Raw genomic sequence first — 15,175 nt, forward strand, 5'->3', positions numbered from 1 at the left:
ACCAGTTCACTGTGAAATCTATAAAACATTAAATGGCTCCAAGCAAAAAGAATCATTCCTACTGTTCAGACTGTATTCTTGGTAAATACCTATCCTTCCTCTGACAGGCAGCCCGCGATCATCTTCATAGACGAGCTGGATGCTTTGTGCCCGAAGCGAGAAGGAGCTCAGAACGAGGTGGAGAAACGAGTCGTCGCTTCTCTCCTGACTCTGATGGACGGCATCGGATCGGTAGGTCATCTCTGATCAGTTGCACAGCATTCTTGGCACTACTAACAACTAGGAGTGAAAGGGGGCATTTTTTACTGAGAAGCTTTTAGAGATATGAACACATTAAAGAAAAAAATGTGTTTATTGAGAAATAAAAAAATATATATATATCTGTGAGCTGGTTGCCTTGGAAAAATGAAGATTTTGTTACCTGGTGAACCTTTTCTTGGTTGTTTTTGCCACTTGTGGAATATCCTGAAAGACTCAATAATGACCAATTCTCAGCTTTCTTGCAGAGACCACCTGATTTTTATTTAAAATATCTCAGTATTTAAACAAATCTGTTTCCACAGAGCTTTGGGAGAGAAATTACTCAGTGACAGAAGATCCAGAAATTGTACTCAGGTTAGAGTAGTTTTTCTTCATAATAAAATTACTCAACTAACAGTAAAAAGAACAGCACAGTAATAAAAATACTCCTGAAAGTAAATTTTTTGAACAAAATTACTCAAGTAAATGTAACTAGGTACCTCCCAACTCTAGTTGCTTCTCAACAGTTATTGATTAAATGCTAAATTAAGGTAGAATTTTTCATCGTTTTTCAGTCTGAGGTTGTTCTCTTCCCATGGTCCAGGAGGTGCTGGTTCAGTAGACGCAGACGTCCAGCTGCTGTCAGGATTCCTCATCAGGAATGTAGATTGTCATGCAGAAACCATCTCTGCAGGCTGGATGTACTTCAGACGCTGTGGGTTGGATCTCTGGGGTGTTGTTTGTGCTCTAATGAAAGCAAAGATCTTCCCCCTAAAAATACACACACACATCCCAGAAATTTTATGAAAGAAATTACAGATGGTCGCCTTGAGCTGGTCCAACATAACTGAATTTAAGTAGAACTGCGTGTCCTCGGGAAGAGAACTCCTTCACAAGGATTAATGGTGTCATGCAAGTCGAGCAGCTTGCTCTCTGTGTCCACCCGTCTGCAGGACCGGGGGATCCAGGGTCACCAGGACCGAATGCCTTCTGGAATGCAGAGAAGCACTTCCTACTCCTCAGTGTTCTTGTCTGCAATGCAATTTATCTGTTTGACTTCTCCCTTCGGCATAAAAACGTTGGAGAGGACAAACACGCAACTCATTTTGCAGGCAGACCAGCTGAAGAAATACAGGATGTAGCCAAGTTTGAATCTCAAGATGGTTAAATGTTTTAATAACATGAAACTCTGAAAATCAGTGAGGGAAGTTGGTCAACTATATTCAGGTGGTTGGATTATTTAAATATTTTTTGTTTCAAAATGCTGTTGAAAATCAGAGAAGTTGTCTCATTTTATCTTCTTAGCAAATTGGACCACAAATTAAGTGGACTAATTTATTAAACTTGGGTAATTTAATTGGAACGTAATTTAATTTCTCTAGTCTGCTGACTCAATGGGGCTACAGTGTCTAAAAGTGTTTTGTTCATTTGTATTTAACCTCTCTGAGTCAATACTTACTAGTTGGGTTTGTTGCACATTCGTTGTCAACCTCAGCGAGGTTCAACGAAGAGCCTCTGTGAACAGAAATATAACAGATTCTCAATTTTGGGGGTTAGGGGATTTAGGTCTGGACTTTGACTAGGCCATTCTGGTTTATATATGATTTGATCTAAACCATTCCAGCAGGTCATTGTTTAAGATGTGTTTATGTTATACTGAAACACTTTTATGTGTCCAGGAGGGTCACTCAGGCCAGCTGTTGGTCCTGGGGGCCACAAACCGGCCCCAGGCCCTCGACCCTGCCCTGCGCAGGCCGGGACGCTTTGACAAGGAGTTAGAGGTGCGTACAAGCTTTTAACTCATGTTTGAAGTCATGGCTGCTGCTGCTGCTGAAATTCAGCAGTTCAGTTTTTTCCAAAATGTCTCTCCCTGGAAATTTCCAGTTCCCTGTTCTTACCTGTGACCCATGCCGTGTTCTGTTCAGGTGGGAGTTCCTGGTAGTGCAGAGCGGGCTGACATTCTGCAGAAGCAGCTGAGTCTGGTGCCATGCAGCGCCACCACAGCGGAGCTGATGCAGCTAGCGGACGCCGCTCACGGATACGTCGGAGCCGATCTCGCCGCTGTTTGCAAAGAAGCAGGCAAGTAAAACTCAGAGTGTTTCTACTTCCTCACTGTTGGACCAGGAATTGATTTCAAACTGGTTTCTTGGTGAGAGTAGGTGTCCCCTGTTTGTGGAGTCACAAACAGAAACCTAAGTAAAATGATGGTTGTTAATCTTGTCCTTTTTAAAGGAAAGGTGGCATATTGTTAAAAATAGTTAAGCTGTCCAAGAAAGTGGTTCCCTTTAGATTTTTATTTTTCAGTTTCTGATTCTGGTAAATTAGCAAAACTAAAACAAATTTAAAAGGCCACTCAAATGAATTATATTTATGTTCTTCATTTTACCTTTCATTCCTCCTTTTTATGCTTTATTATCTTGCCAAAAAAGAAAAGTAGTTAACCCAATTTGGAGCCCTGTGGAACCGAAAAATCCATTGGGGCCACAAAAGGAAAACAACTTTTACAAAAACTCTTGAAATTTGACAAGAAAGTCTAAAATAATAAAAGAAATAATAGTTTTGATCTCTGTCCATAGTCTTCCTGAGCAGGGTCAAAATTATTATTTTTTTTCACCAGCAGATGTGGAACAGTCAGATAACAGATGCTTGCTATTAAACGTCTCTTCGTTTATGTTCCTCATCTAACTCCCAGATTTGCTGTCCTGTTGTTTAGAACTGGTTTTCCTCAATGGTTCAGCCGACTAGCCAACAAATTAGTATGGAAAAAACAGTCGGTTTATGAGTTTTCACTTCATCTTCTCTTGTTGTCCTGATCTCACTCCTTCTTGGAGAAATTTGACGGAACCCCAATTAGTTTTGAATTATTTGTTTCCTATTTGGTTTTTAATGGTTTGATGACATGTTTTCTTGGCGTTCGTTTTCCGCCTGAAGCCTTTTTGAGCACCAGGGTTAGCCAATGTTTGATTGTTTTTTATTTCACATAGAGGAAGTTGGGATTTTGTGTGGTATTGTGCTCCCAGTTAGAGAAACCACTGAAACCACTAGTTATTGGGAAATTCCTGTGCCCCCTCACCCCTACTGCCACAGAGTACCTCGCCTCACATCCCCAGGACGAGTGTAGTGGCCTGGACTCGATTGTGCGACTGCATACTTATTTGTTTTACTGTGGATGTGTCTGTGTGTGACCCCATATTGGCTCTTGGGTGGTCCCACCGCCTTCGGTCGTGGCGTATTGCCTTTCCAGCTGGGGAGGGAGCTGGGACTGCTGCTCGGAAGCACTCCGGCTGAGAGCGTGATTTACTATCCGCAGAGGGCCAGACGTGACTGGGAGTATTTTCTGCAGAAACCTCTTCACCTCCCGGGGGACACAACAAACTCCCCAACCCAATCCGCTCACTTCCTCTCAATGCATCCAAAACAAAATTACTTAGAGAAACACAGAGCCCTTCAGGAATCATATAAAAGTCAGAAAGTGCTTTCTGCTTTTTGTCAGCTCATAGAAATAAAAGTCCAGTTGGATAACATTTGAAACAAATTTATTTTGCAGATGAAACTGAATCAAAATAATCAGGTGTTTGCAAAGAGGTGCAGATGATACAATGACCTGATGTTTAAGGCAGTGGTACTTTAGGAGACCATTCACGTTTCTGTCTGTACCATGTTGAAAAGTGCCAATAATGGAAATTTAATGAACTCCATCATATGCTGATAAGTCTGTGTGATACATCTATGAAGACTGGGGCTGAAACAATTAATGGAGTTAATCATGATTAATTGATGATTTAAATAGTTTTCAACTTAGTAAGTAATTGATTAATCATTAACTGGAGTATACAGACTCAAAAAAAGGCCATTTACTAAAAGAACACTGAAGTCAAAGCCAAAGCTGTACAAAAAAGAGATACAAGCACTGTCACTTAAAACATATGCTTTACTATTTGCAGTTATTATATTTTGTACCAGTTAAGATGCAAACATAGCAAGTCTCACACAAAAAAAATGACTGGGATAATCCAGAAAAAATAGTTTGGAGTTTGTAGTCAATAAATAATGTACTATTTGCTGCTCTGCTTTGTCACTTAACTCCTACAGCTGGTTGTGTAGTCCGTTTACTGACATCACTAGCTTCAGTCAGCTGCTTAACAGTCATTTTCTCATAGCGGTTTCCTTAATAAACGTGTTGGCTGATTGCTAGGTGACCACGCCAGGCTGCCTTGGTGTTTTGCAACTGAAAATGTTTCAAATCAGCCGAGTTTATCTTCTTGTAAGGAAGGGAGAAATGTAGTAGCTTTTTCACTTCCATTTGACTGACAGTTTAGGGCAACTAGTGGGGGGGGGGGCAGCGCTGCACTACTCTGTGCACCATACACACTGAAATCAGTGGTTACATTGTTCCTAGGGGTTCATCTTTGCTCATGCATTGGATATTTAGGATTGTCCTGTTAAAAACCATTTCATATGTGAAGGTTAAAAGTAAATTCACCAAGTTTCCATCATAAGGATGCATTCCTTGTATGTGCATCAATTTGTACACATGGTGCCAGTCCATGCTTTCCCTGGCAAAAACAAAAGCCAGAGTCTGAAAAACAAGCAGTTGTTTCCTTCTGCTGCTCAGGTAACAATGAGCTGCGGGGGGAAGCATTCGGTGCGACGCAGCGCTTCCTGAAAAATAAGAACGAGGGGACATAGCACGGTGACTCCGACATGCTCGGGTCACGCAGTAGATCCTTACATCGCACAGCTGCAGAGAGGCGCCCTCCCATACACACACCCGTTGCTCTATATTTAATGCATAGGAGACGCACATTTGAGTTTAGGTTTCACATCCTGCTTTTGAGACAATACCAGCCTGCTTTTAGATCAGAGAGTAAGAACCTTCAGTTCAGCTGCTCCAATCTGAGGAAAGTCAAGGGGAAGGATGGCAAGGCCAAGTGATTGTATGTTTTTTCTGTGTATGTGTTTTTGTGTGTGTGCGCGCAAGAGTGAATGGAAATCTTGATGTCATCAGGGAAGTTTTTGTTTGTCCACTCAGAGCCCCAGGAACAACGTCTTGACGACAGATGTATTATATAACCAATCCTGAACTGTAGTGGATCTCAGATCGACGAGCCTGGAACAAAACGTTAGACGACAGGCAACTCTGTTCCACCAAAGTCACCTAAAATCCCTTTGAAGCCTCTGCAGGGGGAGCAATTTGTTTGGAAAATTAGTGCTTTTACTTTTCTGCATAAACTGAGGGAATCCAGGTCAGATTCTTTGATCCTTGAATGAAATGATTTTTAAACCAGAAGAAAAAAAATAAACAAAAATGCAGTGAAAGAGGTAACCACCACACTTGGCTCCCGGATCATTAAACCAAGTTTAAGAGTGTAGTGGCATGAACTGCAGCTGTAATCAGTGCACAGAGACATGACCAGGACAGAAGTTACAACTGTAACTTTACTGCTATTTAGCCTGCTTCTAAACCACACAGAACTTCAAAGGTTCCTATTTGGGAGTATGACTAGGAAAATTATCTGCCATTGAGATTCATATTGGAAAGGGTTCATGATTTTTTTCCATATTCCTGTTAGTGATGTGTTTGTTTTATACGCACAGTTTGTGTATTTTCCTTCTCAGTTTCACACTCCTGATAACCTGAGTATTTAATAACAATACAGTATTTTTTCTTGTCTTGTACATTTGCCTTCATTTCTTATTTCTTTTCTTTTATCAGATCTAGATTGCCAATGAGTGAAGATGTGCTAAAATCTAAAGAACTTGGAAAAACCTTCAGAACGATGAAGAACTAATAATCAAAAATTAAATATCTTGCATCATTGCTTCCCACTTCAGTTCTCCTATTTGCTCTAAACGAGGTCCTCCAGTGGCCAGATGCTATATTACAACACTCATTCTCCTTTTTTACATAGTTACATGATTCAGAAAAAAACTAATATTACTATGGATTTTGTTTACAGTCCTAATAGATTTAGGTGAATATGTTTGCATTTAAATTTAAATTTATTAAATCCTATCAATTGGTAGTGTTGAGTGAACAAACACATTCCTTTCATAATGTTCTCTCTGGATCTTTGTCTGAAGGAGGAAGGTGGTTTTCATCATAGTTTCATGCAGGCTGACATATTTATGTACACATTCAGACGTCGTTCTGCACTGTGTTAGTCACAGCACAAGAATCCAACGAGAGCATGGCAGTAACTATTTATAAAAGTATCTCTGGCAGCCTGCATGTTGTATCTGATGTAGCACATTGACATTTCTTGTGGCTGATATCTGACGTGTGTCATTACGCACGCTCTTATGGATCAGGCTGACGGAGATGGAGCTATTTTTAAAATCCTTTATTTTATTTCTTATTGGTTAGAAGTTTTAACTCGATTGCTTTATGTTGGAGTTTTTTGTGTTGAGTAATGTACGTATAGAAGACATGCATTTTGGTGTAAATTCCCTGCAGACTAAGTGTCGGTTTTTGAAAATGTAGTTTTTAATAACTTTAAGTTATTATAATAATGATATATATATATATATATATATATATATATATATATATATATATATATATATATATATATATATATATATATTGGGTATATAAATACCCAACACAGGTTGGGTATTTATATATATATATATATATATATATATATATATAAAACATAACAGAAACCCGACTTCATAATTTAATGTCTTAAAATTGGGTCTCTGTCGCTTTAAAAACTCTTGCTCTTTCTGAAACTCCACCTCCAGGCAGTCAACATAACATCGCTCCTCTCTTAACTCTTCAACAACATTTTTACCATTGTTGCACTGGTAGCTTGTATAATGTGCTCAGCAGATGAGCACTTCCACCAGGTGTTTGCTAATTGGTGCTGACTAGTCTGAAACAGTTGAGTGGGGCAGTCAAGGGGGAGGGCTGCTCTGTGAGGTGGAAGCTTTGAAACTACAGCTCCAAAGAGGATCTTCGCCTCAAAGGTGGGGCTTGGTCCACTCAGGCATTTTGCACAACTGAATGGTTGCCACGGGAGATTAAAGGATTTTTCATGCATGAAAGAATCAAAGCAACACTCATCAAACACTCTTTGATGAGGGAATAACTTTATAAGATGATGTAAAGCTCAAAAAGTCGATTTTACATAATACTACCCTTTAAATGCTCTCAAAAATCACTAAAAATTTACAGTTTTGAGGGGAAGTTCTAGGAAAATAAAGCCTTATCCTCACAGTTTATTGCTAAACTGCATCTTCTTTAAATAAAGGATAAAGATGAGCATGACGACTTAGAAAAGAATAGCCAACACTTTGTGTCATGTTGACAACATTTCACAAACATCTGACTCAAATACTAAATCAGAAATGAGCACAGAAACAGATTTACAGCCCAGTCTTGCTTCCTGATCATTTCTCTGACCGTGATCCCAACAAACCAGAACCTTACACTGAGCAGCATTTGGTAACAGATTCCTTTAGGTGTTCTTGGAAGCTCTCATGTGGTCTCACAGACTCTGGAGTCTCTCTGGCGTCTCTCTGGAACACAATTGGTCTTGCTGCTTGTAGATGACTCATTTCCACAGTCTAAACAGTGCAAATTTTATGTAGCATGTATTCTGGGGTGCGTTTGGGTTTGACCACATCCGGGCGCAGTGTTTACAAGCCTCTCTAAACAGGGGAAGCCCGTTGCACCTAAACAGGGCCAGTAAAATGTATTCTATGAAAGGATAAACTCAGAGTTTTGAGTTGTGCCCACAGAAAGCCCTTTGATTAAATAATGCCTGTGATTTAGATGGTGATTGTGCAGGAAAAAAATGACTAAAAATCTTACTAAAGCCTCCTTAAAGCCAAACTTTGAGGGGTTCAGAGTTTTTACCTAAAACCATTAATCATCCAGGCCAGCAGGCGCAGGAAACGAGGATTACTCCTCTGTGTCGAAACGAGGGAGAAAAACGGCAGCTGAAATGAGCGCCGTTTTGTGTGTTTGACATAAATTCTCCAGTGGAAGACTAAATGAGCCAAACAGTGCTAAATGCTTGCTGATGTTTACAGCAGCAGCCTTGCCTTATAAAGGACTTTTTCCATCTCGTTTGTCCTTTTAAAGACTCTGCAGGAATTTCAGGACAGGCCACATAAATATCAGTCGGATCAGCATGTGAAGTTTATTTGAGGCGTCTGTTTATAAAACCCGGAAATGTGCTGCTTGTACTTCTTAACCCCTGCACTTACCTTCTACCAAGGCACATCTGTATGTGTGTGTGTGTGTTTCTGAGGTTATCGTTTTGTAATGCTCATTTTATGCACGTGTATTTGTTTGTGTGAGTGAATTTGAAGAGCACGTATTATTGCCGTGCTTCAGTCCCCAGAACAGATGTTGGGTATTTTAAATACAGGTGCAAAGAACGCTCCGGAAACTGAGTAATGAAAACGTTCCTGTGGTTTTGTAATAGTGTAATGCCCAAAGTATTTCTATAATTCATTAGAGGGAAGAGTCACTCAGGAACTACAACTCCGGCCTGAGAGTCGCTCGTTGAAATGTGTGTTCTGCCTAAAGTGCAGAAATACCTCCTGGCCAAAAAAAAAGTTGCCACCTGGATTTAACTTAGCAAATAGGTACAAGCCTCCTATTGGATAAGTACTGCATAGGCGATTATCTTTCAGCTGGCAACAAGTTATTTAACCCCAGCTGATGCAATGAGTCACTCCTCATTTCTTAAACAACCATGGCAAAAGACACATCCTGTGGTCGTGGAAAAGACGTTAGTCTGTTTAAGAAGGGTCAAATCATTGGCATGCATCAAGTAGAGAAAACATCTAAAGAGATTGCAGAAACTACTAGAATTGGGTTAAGAACTGTCCAACGCATCATTAAAAACTGGAAGGATGGTGGGGAACCATCGTCTTCCAGGAAGAAATGTGGTCGGAAAAAAATCCTGAATGATCGTGATCGGCGATTACTTAAACGTTTGGTCAAATCAAACCGAAGAAAAACAACAGCAGAACTCAGGAGTATGTTTAATTGTGAACGCAAAAGCATTTCCACACGCACAATGCGAAGGGAACTCAAGGGGTTGGGATTGAACAGCTGTGTAGCCGTAAGAAAACCTCTAATCAGTAAGGCTAAGCAGAAAAAAGGCTTCAGTTTGCTAGGGAGCATAAAGATTGGACTCTGGAGGAATGGAAGAGGGTCATGTGGTCTGATGAGTCCAGATTTACCCTGTTCCAGAGTGATGGGCGCATCAGGGTAAGAAGAGAGGCAGGTGAAGTGATGCACCCATCATGCCTAGTGCCTACTGTACAAGCCTGTGGGGGCAGTGCTATGATCTGGGGTTGCTGCAGTTGGTCAGGTCTAGGTTCAGCAACATTGTGTGCCCAAAGAATGAAGTCAACTGACTACCTGAATATACTGAATGACCAGGTTATTCCATCAACGGATTTTGTCTTCCCAAATGGAACGGGCATATTCCAAGATGACAATGCCAGGATTCATCGGGCTCACATTGTGAAAGAGTGGTTCAGGGAGCATGAGACATCTTTTTCACACATGGATTGGCCACCACAGAGTCCAGACCTTAACCCCATTGAGAATCTTTGGGATGTGGTGGAGAAGGCTTTGTGCAGTGGTCAGACTCTCCCATCATCAATACAAGATCTTGGTGAAAGATTAATGCAACACTGGATGGAAATAAATCTTGTGACACTGCAGAAGCTTATTGAAACAATGCCACAGCGAATGCAGGCTGTAATCAAAGCTAAAGGCGGTCCAACAAAATATTAGAGAGTGTGACCATTTTTTGGTGGCGACTTTTTTTTTGGCCAGGCAGTGTATTATTTACTTTTCTACTGAAACCTAACACTGATTTAAATCTTTCTGTCTCTGCTCATAAATGTAGTTTAGATAATGATGCTGAAATGACCTGAGAAGGGAGTTGTAGCATGGACAGATGACACAAACTCATTCTTTGGTATTCATACCTCTGATTCTTTTCACATTTTACAACCACAGACTTTATATTTCATGGAATTTGTTCATATTTTATGTGACACTAGGGCTGGACGACACTGCTGAGAAACATGCATTTCAGCTCAGTCGATATCAATAGATATTGTTTTTTTTATTTTTTTATATCAGATGTCGCCAATATTACCAAACTGGTGATATCGTATTTTTTAAAACTTTTATGCAGTTATAAGGCACAGTGGCAAAACTGCTGCTATGCCAGTTACTTAACAGGTTGTTGCAAGGTAACCAAAGAGTGAGTGAGTTGCTTGGTAACAAATTCATTGAGTTCATTGAAATGATTGAAAATTCTATCAGTTGAATAATCTGTTGATATTGATCACATGCCGATCACAATGCATATTGTTGATTTATTGTCCAGCCCTATGACAGAACAACACACTGTATCACTTATCGTGCCTATAGAAAGAATTCGCCCCTTTAGATGTTTCACCCTTTTATTGTTTTTACAAATTAATCATGATCAACAAAATTTTCCTCTTTTGACAAAATAAAATGTAAAAAAGTCTTTTCACTGTTAAAGTGAAAAGTGATTTTATGAAATAATAATTAAGCATAACATAAAACGAGTGATTCCGTAAATATTCACTTAAAGTGATTTATGCTTCCAAACGTTACAGAGTAGTGGGAGATTCGTATTTAACGTTTTTATTAAAGGATTTTTACATTCATATTTTATTTGACCACTGATGAAGGTGTTGATCTGGTCAACATAATATGAAAAGGTTAATAAACTAAAAAACTCTTATCCTCAGGATCCAAGTCTGAAGAGGTAGCATATAGACTATTCATTAATAGTCACAGCACCACCTACTGGTTGCAGGAAGCAGGAAGTCTTGTTGATGAGATCATTCAGTCCAAATAAAATTTACAGGATTTGGTTCGCGTACAGGCGGATGTGACCCCTCCAACCCAACTCCCAGAGGAGAGGATGTAGATTTTTGGGGGGAGATCTGTTTTTGATGTGCATAATTAAGAACATTTCTGTTACATAAAAACACAAATAATAATCTGTTTTCCCTTAGCCACGCAAACTCTGTGAACTCTTCCTACTCATTCTTATAATTTGAGCCTTTGCTGATGTTTTGCAAATGTGCATTCTTGTTCATCTAGGAGGCTCCTTTAACTTTCATTTCCCACTTGATTACTGCTGAATTTGAAGGATTCCGGAAAGTAAGAGCGCAAGAAAAAGTAAATGGGAACACGAGTCCACATAAGGTTCAGATTAAACTGTGTTGTGTTGCCTCTCTGTTTTTTCCTCCTCCCTTCCCATCGGATGTTTTCATAACAAAACCAAATGTGTGCTTGGAGTCAGCCAAGAGCAGTTCGGAGGCAGTGAATCCCTAAAGCAAAATATTAAAGTTACATCGTTGAATCAGGTTTCCGCCATCCTCCAGGCTATCGGGCTGGAACCATGTTTCTCTTTAAGATGGGTCATTTCCCAGTGTTTTCTGTAGAGATTATCTTTGTAAGAGAGTTGCTCAACATTTGTCAGATGTGGTTTCATGTTATGGGGCAGCAATGACATTACCGCTTAAATTAGCGGTCTGGAATATTAGATAATAAAAACAAAGATATCTCTGGTCAGTTTGAAAGACTCAGAATTTATAGACAACAAACTTAACATGCACATCCATCTGTTTTTTTAATTATTTTGCTTATTTGAGGTTTGGTAAGCCAAAGTTCCTAAGGTTCTTCCAAACCAGGCGGGATTTATAGTCCTTCAAGCTAGTCCCACAGGGTCTCCTTCCTGAAAACCTCCGAGTAGAGTCACTCAGAAAGCAGTCCATCACCTCAATTATGCTCAGTTTTTCTTAGCGGAGGAAGGTCCTCATCTGATCTTTGAGACTCAAACCAGCCACACTATGGACTAAACTCAAGTTTTAAAGTCTTAAATCCATATATATTTAAGACAATAAGGCCTAAAAGTAGGGCCTTAAAAATCTTAAATTCTTTTTAAAAATGTAGGTTTGCCATAATAACGGGCCTTAAATTTGTCGCATGATTGTTTAATCTTTAAATATTCTATGTAGTTTTTTTTTAATCACACAGGAAGTCAGGCAAAAGTTTGAGTCACACACAGATGTCTTCATTGCATTCTGTGATTACTGCTAACTAGCTGCTAATATACCTTTGCTAGCTAGCTAACTAGCTAGCTTTTTTCGCGTTCAACATGGGTAAATGCAAACTTATCACTAGTTACTGGACGATGTTCTTAGCTACTGATTTACTTCTGTTGCCAACCCAAACAAGGTTAGGTCAGCATGTGAAAATCTGCTGCCATCAACCACCAGAAGTTTCACTGCAACTGCTATGTTTGATTGTAATACATTAGGACCCCCCAACCATCTCCAATGTAGCTTTTTTGGTTTTTAAGTTAATTCAAGGTGACATTTAAAAAGTCTTAAAACGTGCTTTCTTCTATATTTTACTCTGCCTTGCCTCGTCCATGCTGCTCAGACCAGAAATCTTTCTTTTGCAAAATTTATAGTTTCCAAATGGAGCTAAAAAATTTAAGAACACAAAACAAATTGAGCTGATATGCAGAGAAGGAACTGTAAGCAGAGATATGACATAGAATAAGGACTGTGTATGCTTACAGAAAGCAAACTTACTGCAATAATTATGCTCCTCTGTCTTTTCTTCCTCTCCCTCTTGCTTAGTCAGACAGGCTCTGGAAAACATAAACAGGATGCAGTCTTGTCTGATCATAAATCCCCTCTAGTCTGCTGCCTGGCCCCTGGTCCTGGACCACGTCCGTTCCCCACCAGCCCTCAACCCTCTGCCTCCCTCAAAGACCCCCACCCGACTTCACTCCCTTTGTACATTTGCGTGAGCTCTAGGTTCTGACAAATTGTCACCCAACTTATTGGAGTATATAACACACACCGTACAGATAGCTGCTGTGTGCAATGTTGTGACACATGTCAGAAAAAAACCTTCTCAATAAAATCATTGTGGGCAAACTAATGATCTCTACTGAAGTCCAGCTTGAGGGAAAAGCAGGAATGGTATTTTTTGCAGAGAATGTGCTTGAGACCAAGGCCCTTAATCAATCCTCATTTCCTTTCTGACATGGATAACAACTGTGGCTGGTGAAACAGAATGCTTCCTTACATACCGTGGAAAAGATTTCCTTCAAAAAGAAAAAAAGAAAATCAGGGCATTTTTTTTTACTGACAAATTGAAATCTTTCTAAAATTAAATGTTTGCTACAAGAACAATATTCATCCTTTAGTAAACATGCTTTTTGCTTTCTATTTATCGTAAATAGGATCACAACTATCCAGTGACTTTCACTCAGAATCAACCAAATCTGTATTTACCTGGTTTATTAAACTTTTGGAAATATAGCAAACATTTTGAAAGAAAGAGTGACCCAATTCTTCCATTTGTTTTCTAAGCCAAGAAATTCAAAATCAGTCAACCCCCCTAGAATTTTGGAAACCATACAGTCACACTTATACAACCGTTTTGGATTTCAGTTCTTGTATGATTTACAAATCCCTTTTCAACAAAAATAAGTCTACTTATATTTGTCTCACTTCATTTTAATCTATTGTTGAGCTGGCTAAATTTTGGTGGCTTATGAGGACTTTCAACTTTTGAAGGTTCTGGCCTATGTTTCAAAAACGTTTGGACAACCTTGGTTTGATGATCAGCCAAAACTTTTAAGAGGCACACAAAAGTTATTGTCTGCTTTGTAGGAAATATTTCTCCCATTTAGTTTCTTAGAGCAATAACAACATTTAGCAGTGGCCAGTAATGTGCCAAAACGAGTGAGGAAGCGCTGACCAACTCTGCTCCAAACACATGGATAAAACTCTAGTAACTCTTGGCCTCCTCTAGCATCTCAATAACTTTCAGGCATAAGAACAGTATGGTGGAGAATTTTTTGTTTTTAAACTAACTTATTAAAACATTTGTATGACTTGTTAGAATCCCATGTTTAGAAGGCTCTAAACCTCAACAGCTGAAGTTGCCTGACCGTAATTGTTTTTTGTGTGTGTCAGTGTGTATTTAACGTTAACTAATTTAATGTTAACATTGTTTCATCATAAATAAATTAAGCTGTGAAAAAGCAATGAGTACCTTTAGTTAGAGCTTCATCTCTTAAATTTGCTCTCCTCAGGTTTGCGTGGACTGAGACGAGCTCTGGGAGTTTCCCAGCAGGCATCTGACCAACAGCTAATGGGGAAGGTGATGGTTTCCATGCAGGACCTCCAGTGGGCCATGACTGTTGTGAAGCCCAGTGCAATGAGAGAGGTTGCTATCGACGTTCCCAAGGTACAGAAACCTCCCCCGTCTGTCTGTCCGTCCATCTGTCCATCAACTTATTCATTAGACCTGGGCAATAAATCGATTTGATTGATTAATTGAATATTTAGGTTTCTGATTATTTAGTTTTTCATAAATCTGGATTTTTTTTTCAATAATGCATTCCTTGAGTTTCCATAGTTCAGAGTAATGTCAGCAGGCTCAGGGCCACCATCTTGTTTGACAAGCATGTTTTACAGCTTCTGTTTATTTGGACTTTAAAATCAAGTCCACTCTATGATGGAATATTAGGAGCAGGCTAAGATTTTTAATTTTTTAAATTACATCAATAAGGTCATAATATTATAACAATAATGTCATATTAGATGCAGTAATTTTATGAGAACTCCAACACAAAACATTAAAATGAGTAGTGTTGAACATCTTGTGAAGTTATGCTTTGGTATTGCTTTTACAAATAAGGAAATCCTTAATCTTTTAAGACATGAGTGTGAGGGTTTAACATGTGAGATGCTTGCACACTGATGCAGCTGATGCAGTAGCCTCTTCCCGCTCCTACTTGGTTTAAATCTTCAGTCTTAACGACACAATTCGTCCTGAAAGCTACTTCTCCTAGCGTTACATTCAGCCCCGTGGTGGTTTTGA

At 39.4% G+C, this 15,175-nt stretch overlaps 1 protein-coding gene across 1 annotated transcript in view; it reads left to right on the forward strand.

Moving 5' to 3' along the window:
* Positions 1 to 15,175, forward strand: part of spata5 (spermatogenesis associated 5) — a 115,758-nt gene that overhangs the window by 5,158 nt on the left and 95,425 nt on the right. Inside the window, 4 exon segments of the mRNA XM_005807803.3 lie at positions 108 to 231; positions 1,920 to 2,021; positions 2,166 to 2,319; positions 14,385 to 14,539. Coding sequence (XP_005807860.2) covers positions 108 to 231; positions 1,920 to 2,021; positions 2,166 to 2,319; positions 14,385 to 14,539 — 535 coding nt within the window.

The sequence above is a fragment of the Xiphophorus maculatus genome, chromosome 23 (genome assembly GCF_002775205.1).
Source record: "Xiphophorus maculatus strain JP 163 A chromosome 23, X_maculatus-5.0-male, whole genome shotgun sequence".
In the NCBI taxonomy this organism is placed as follows: Eukaryota; Metazoa; Chordata; class Actinopteri; order Cyprinodontiformes; family Poeciliidae; genus Xiphophorus; species Xiphophorus maculatus.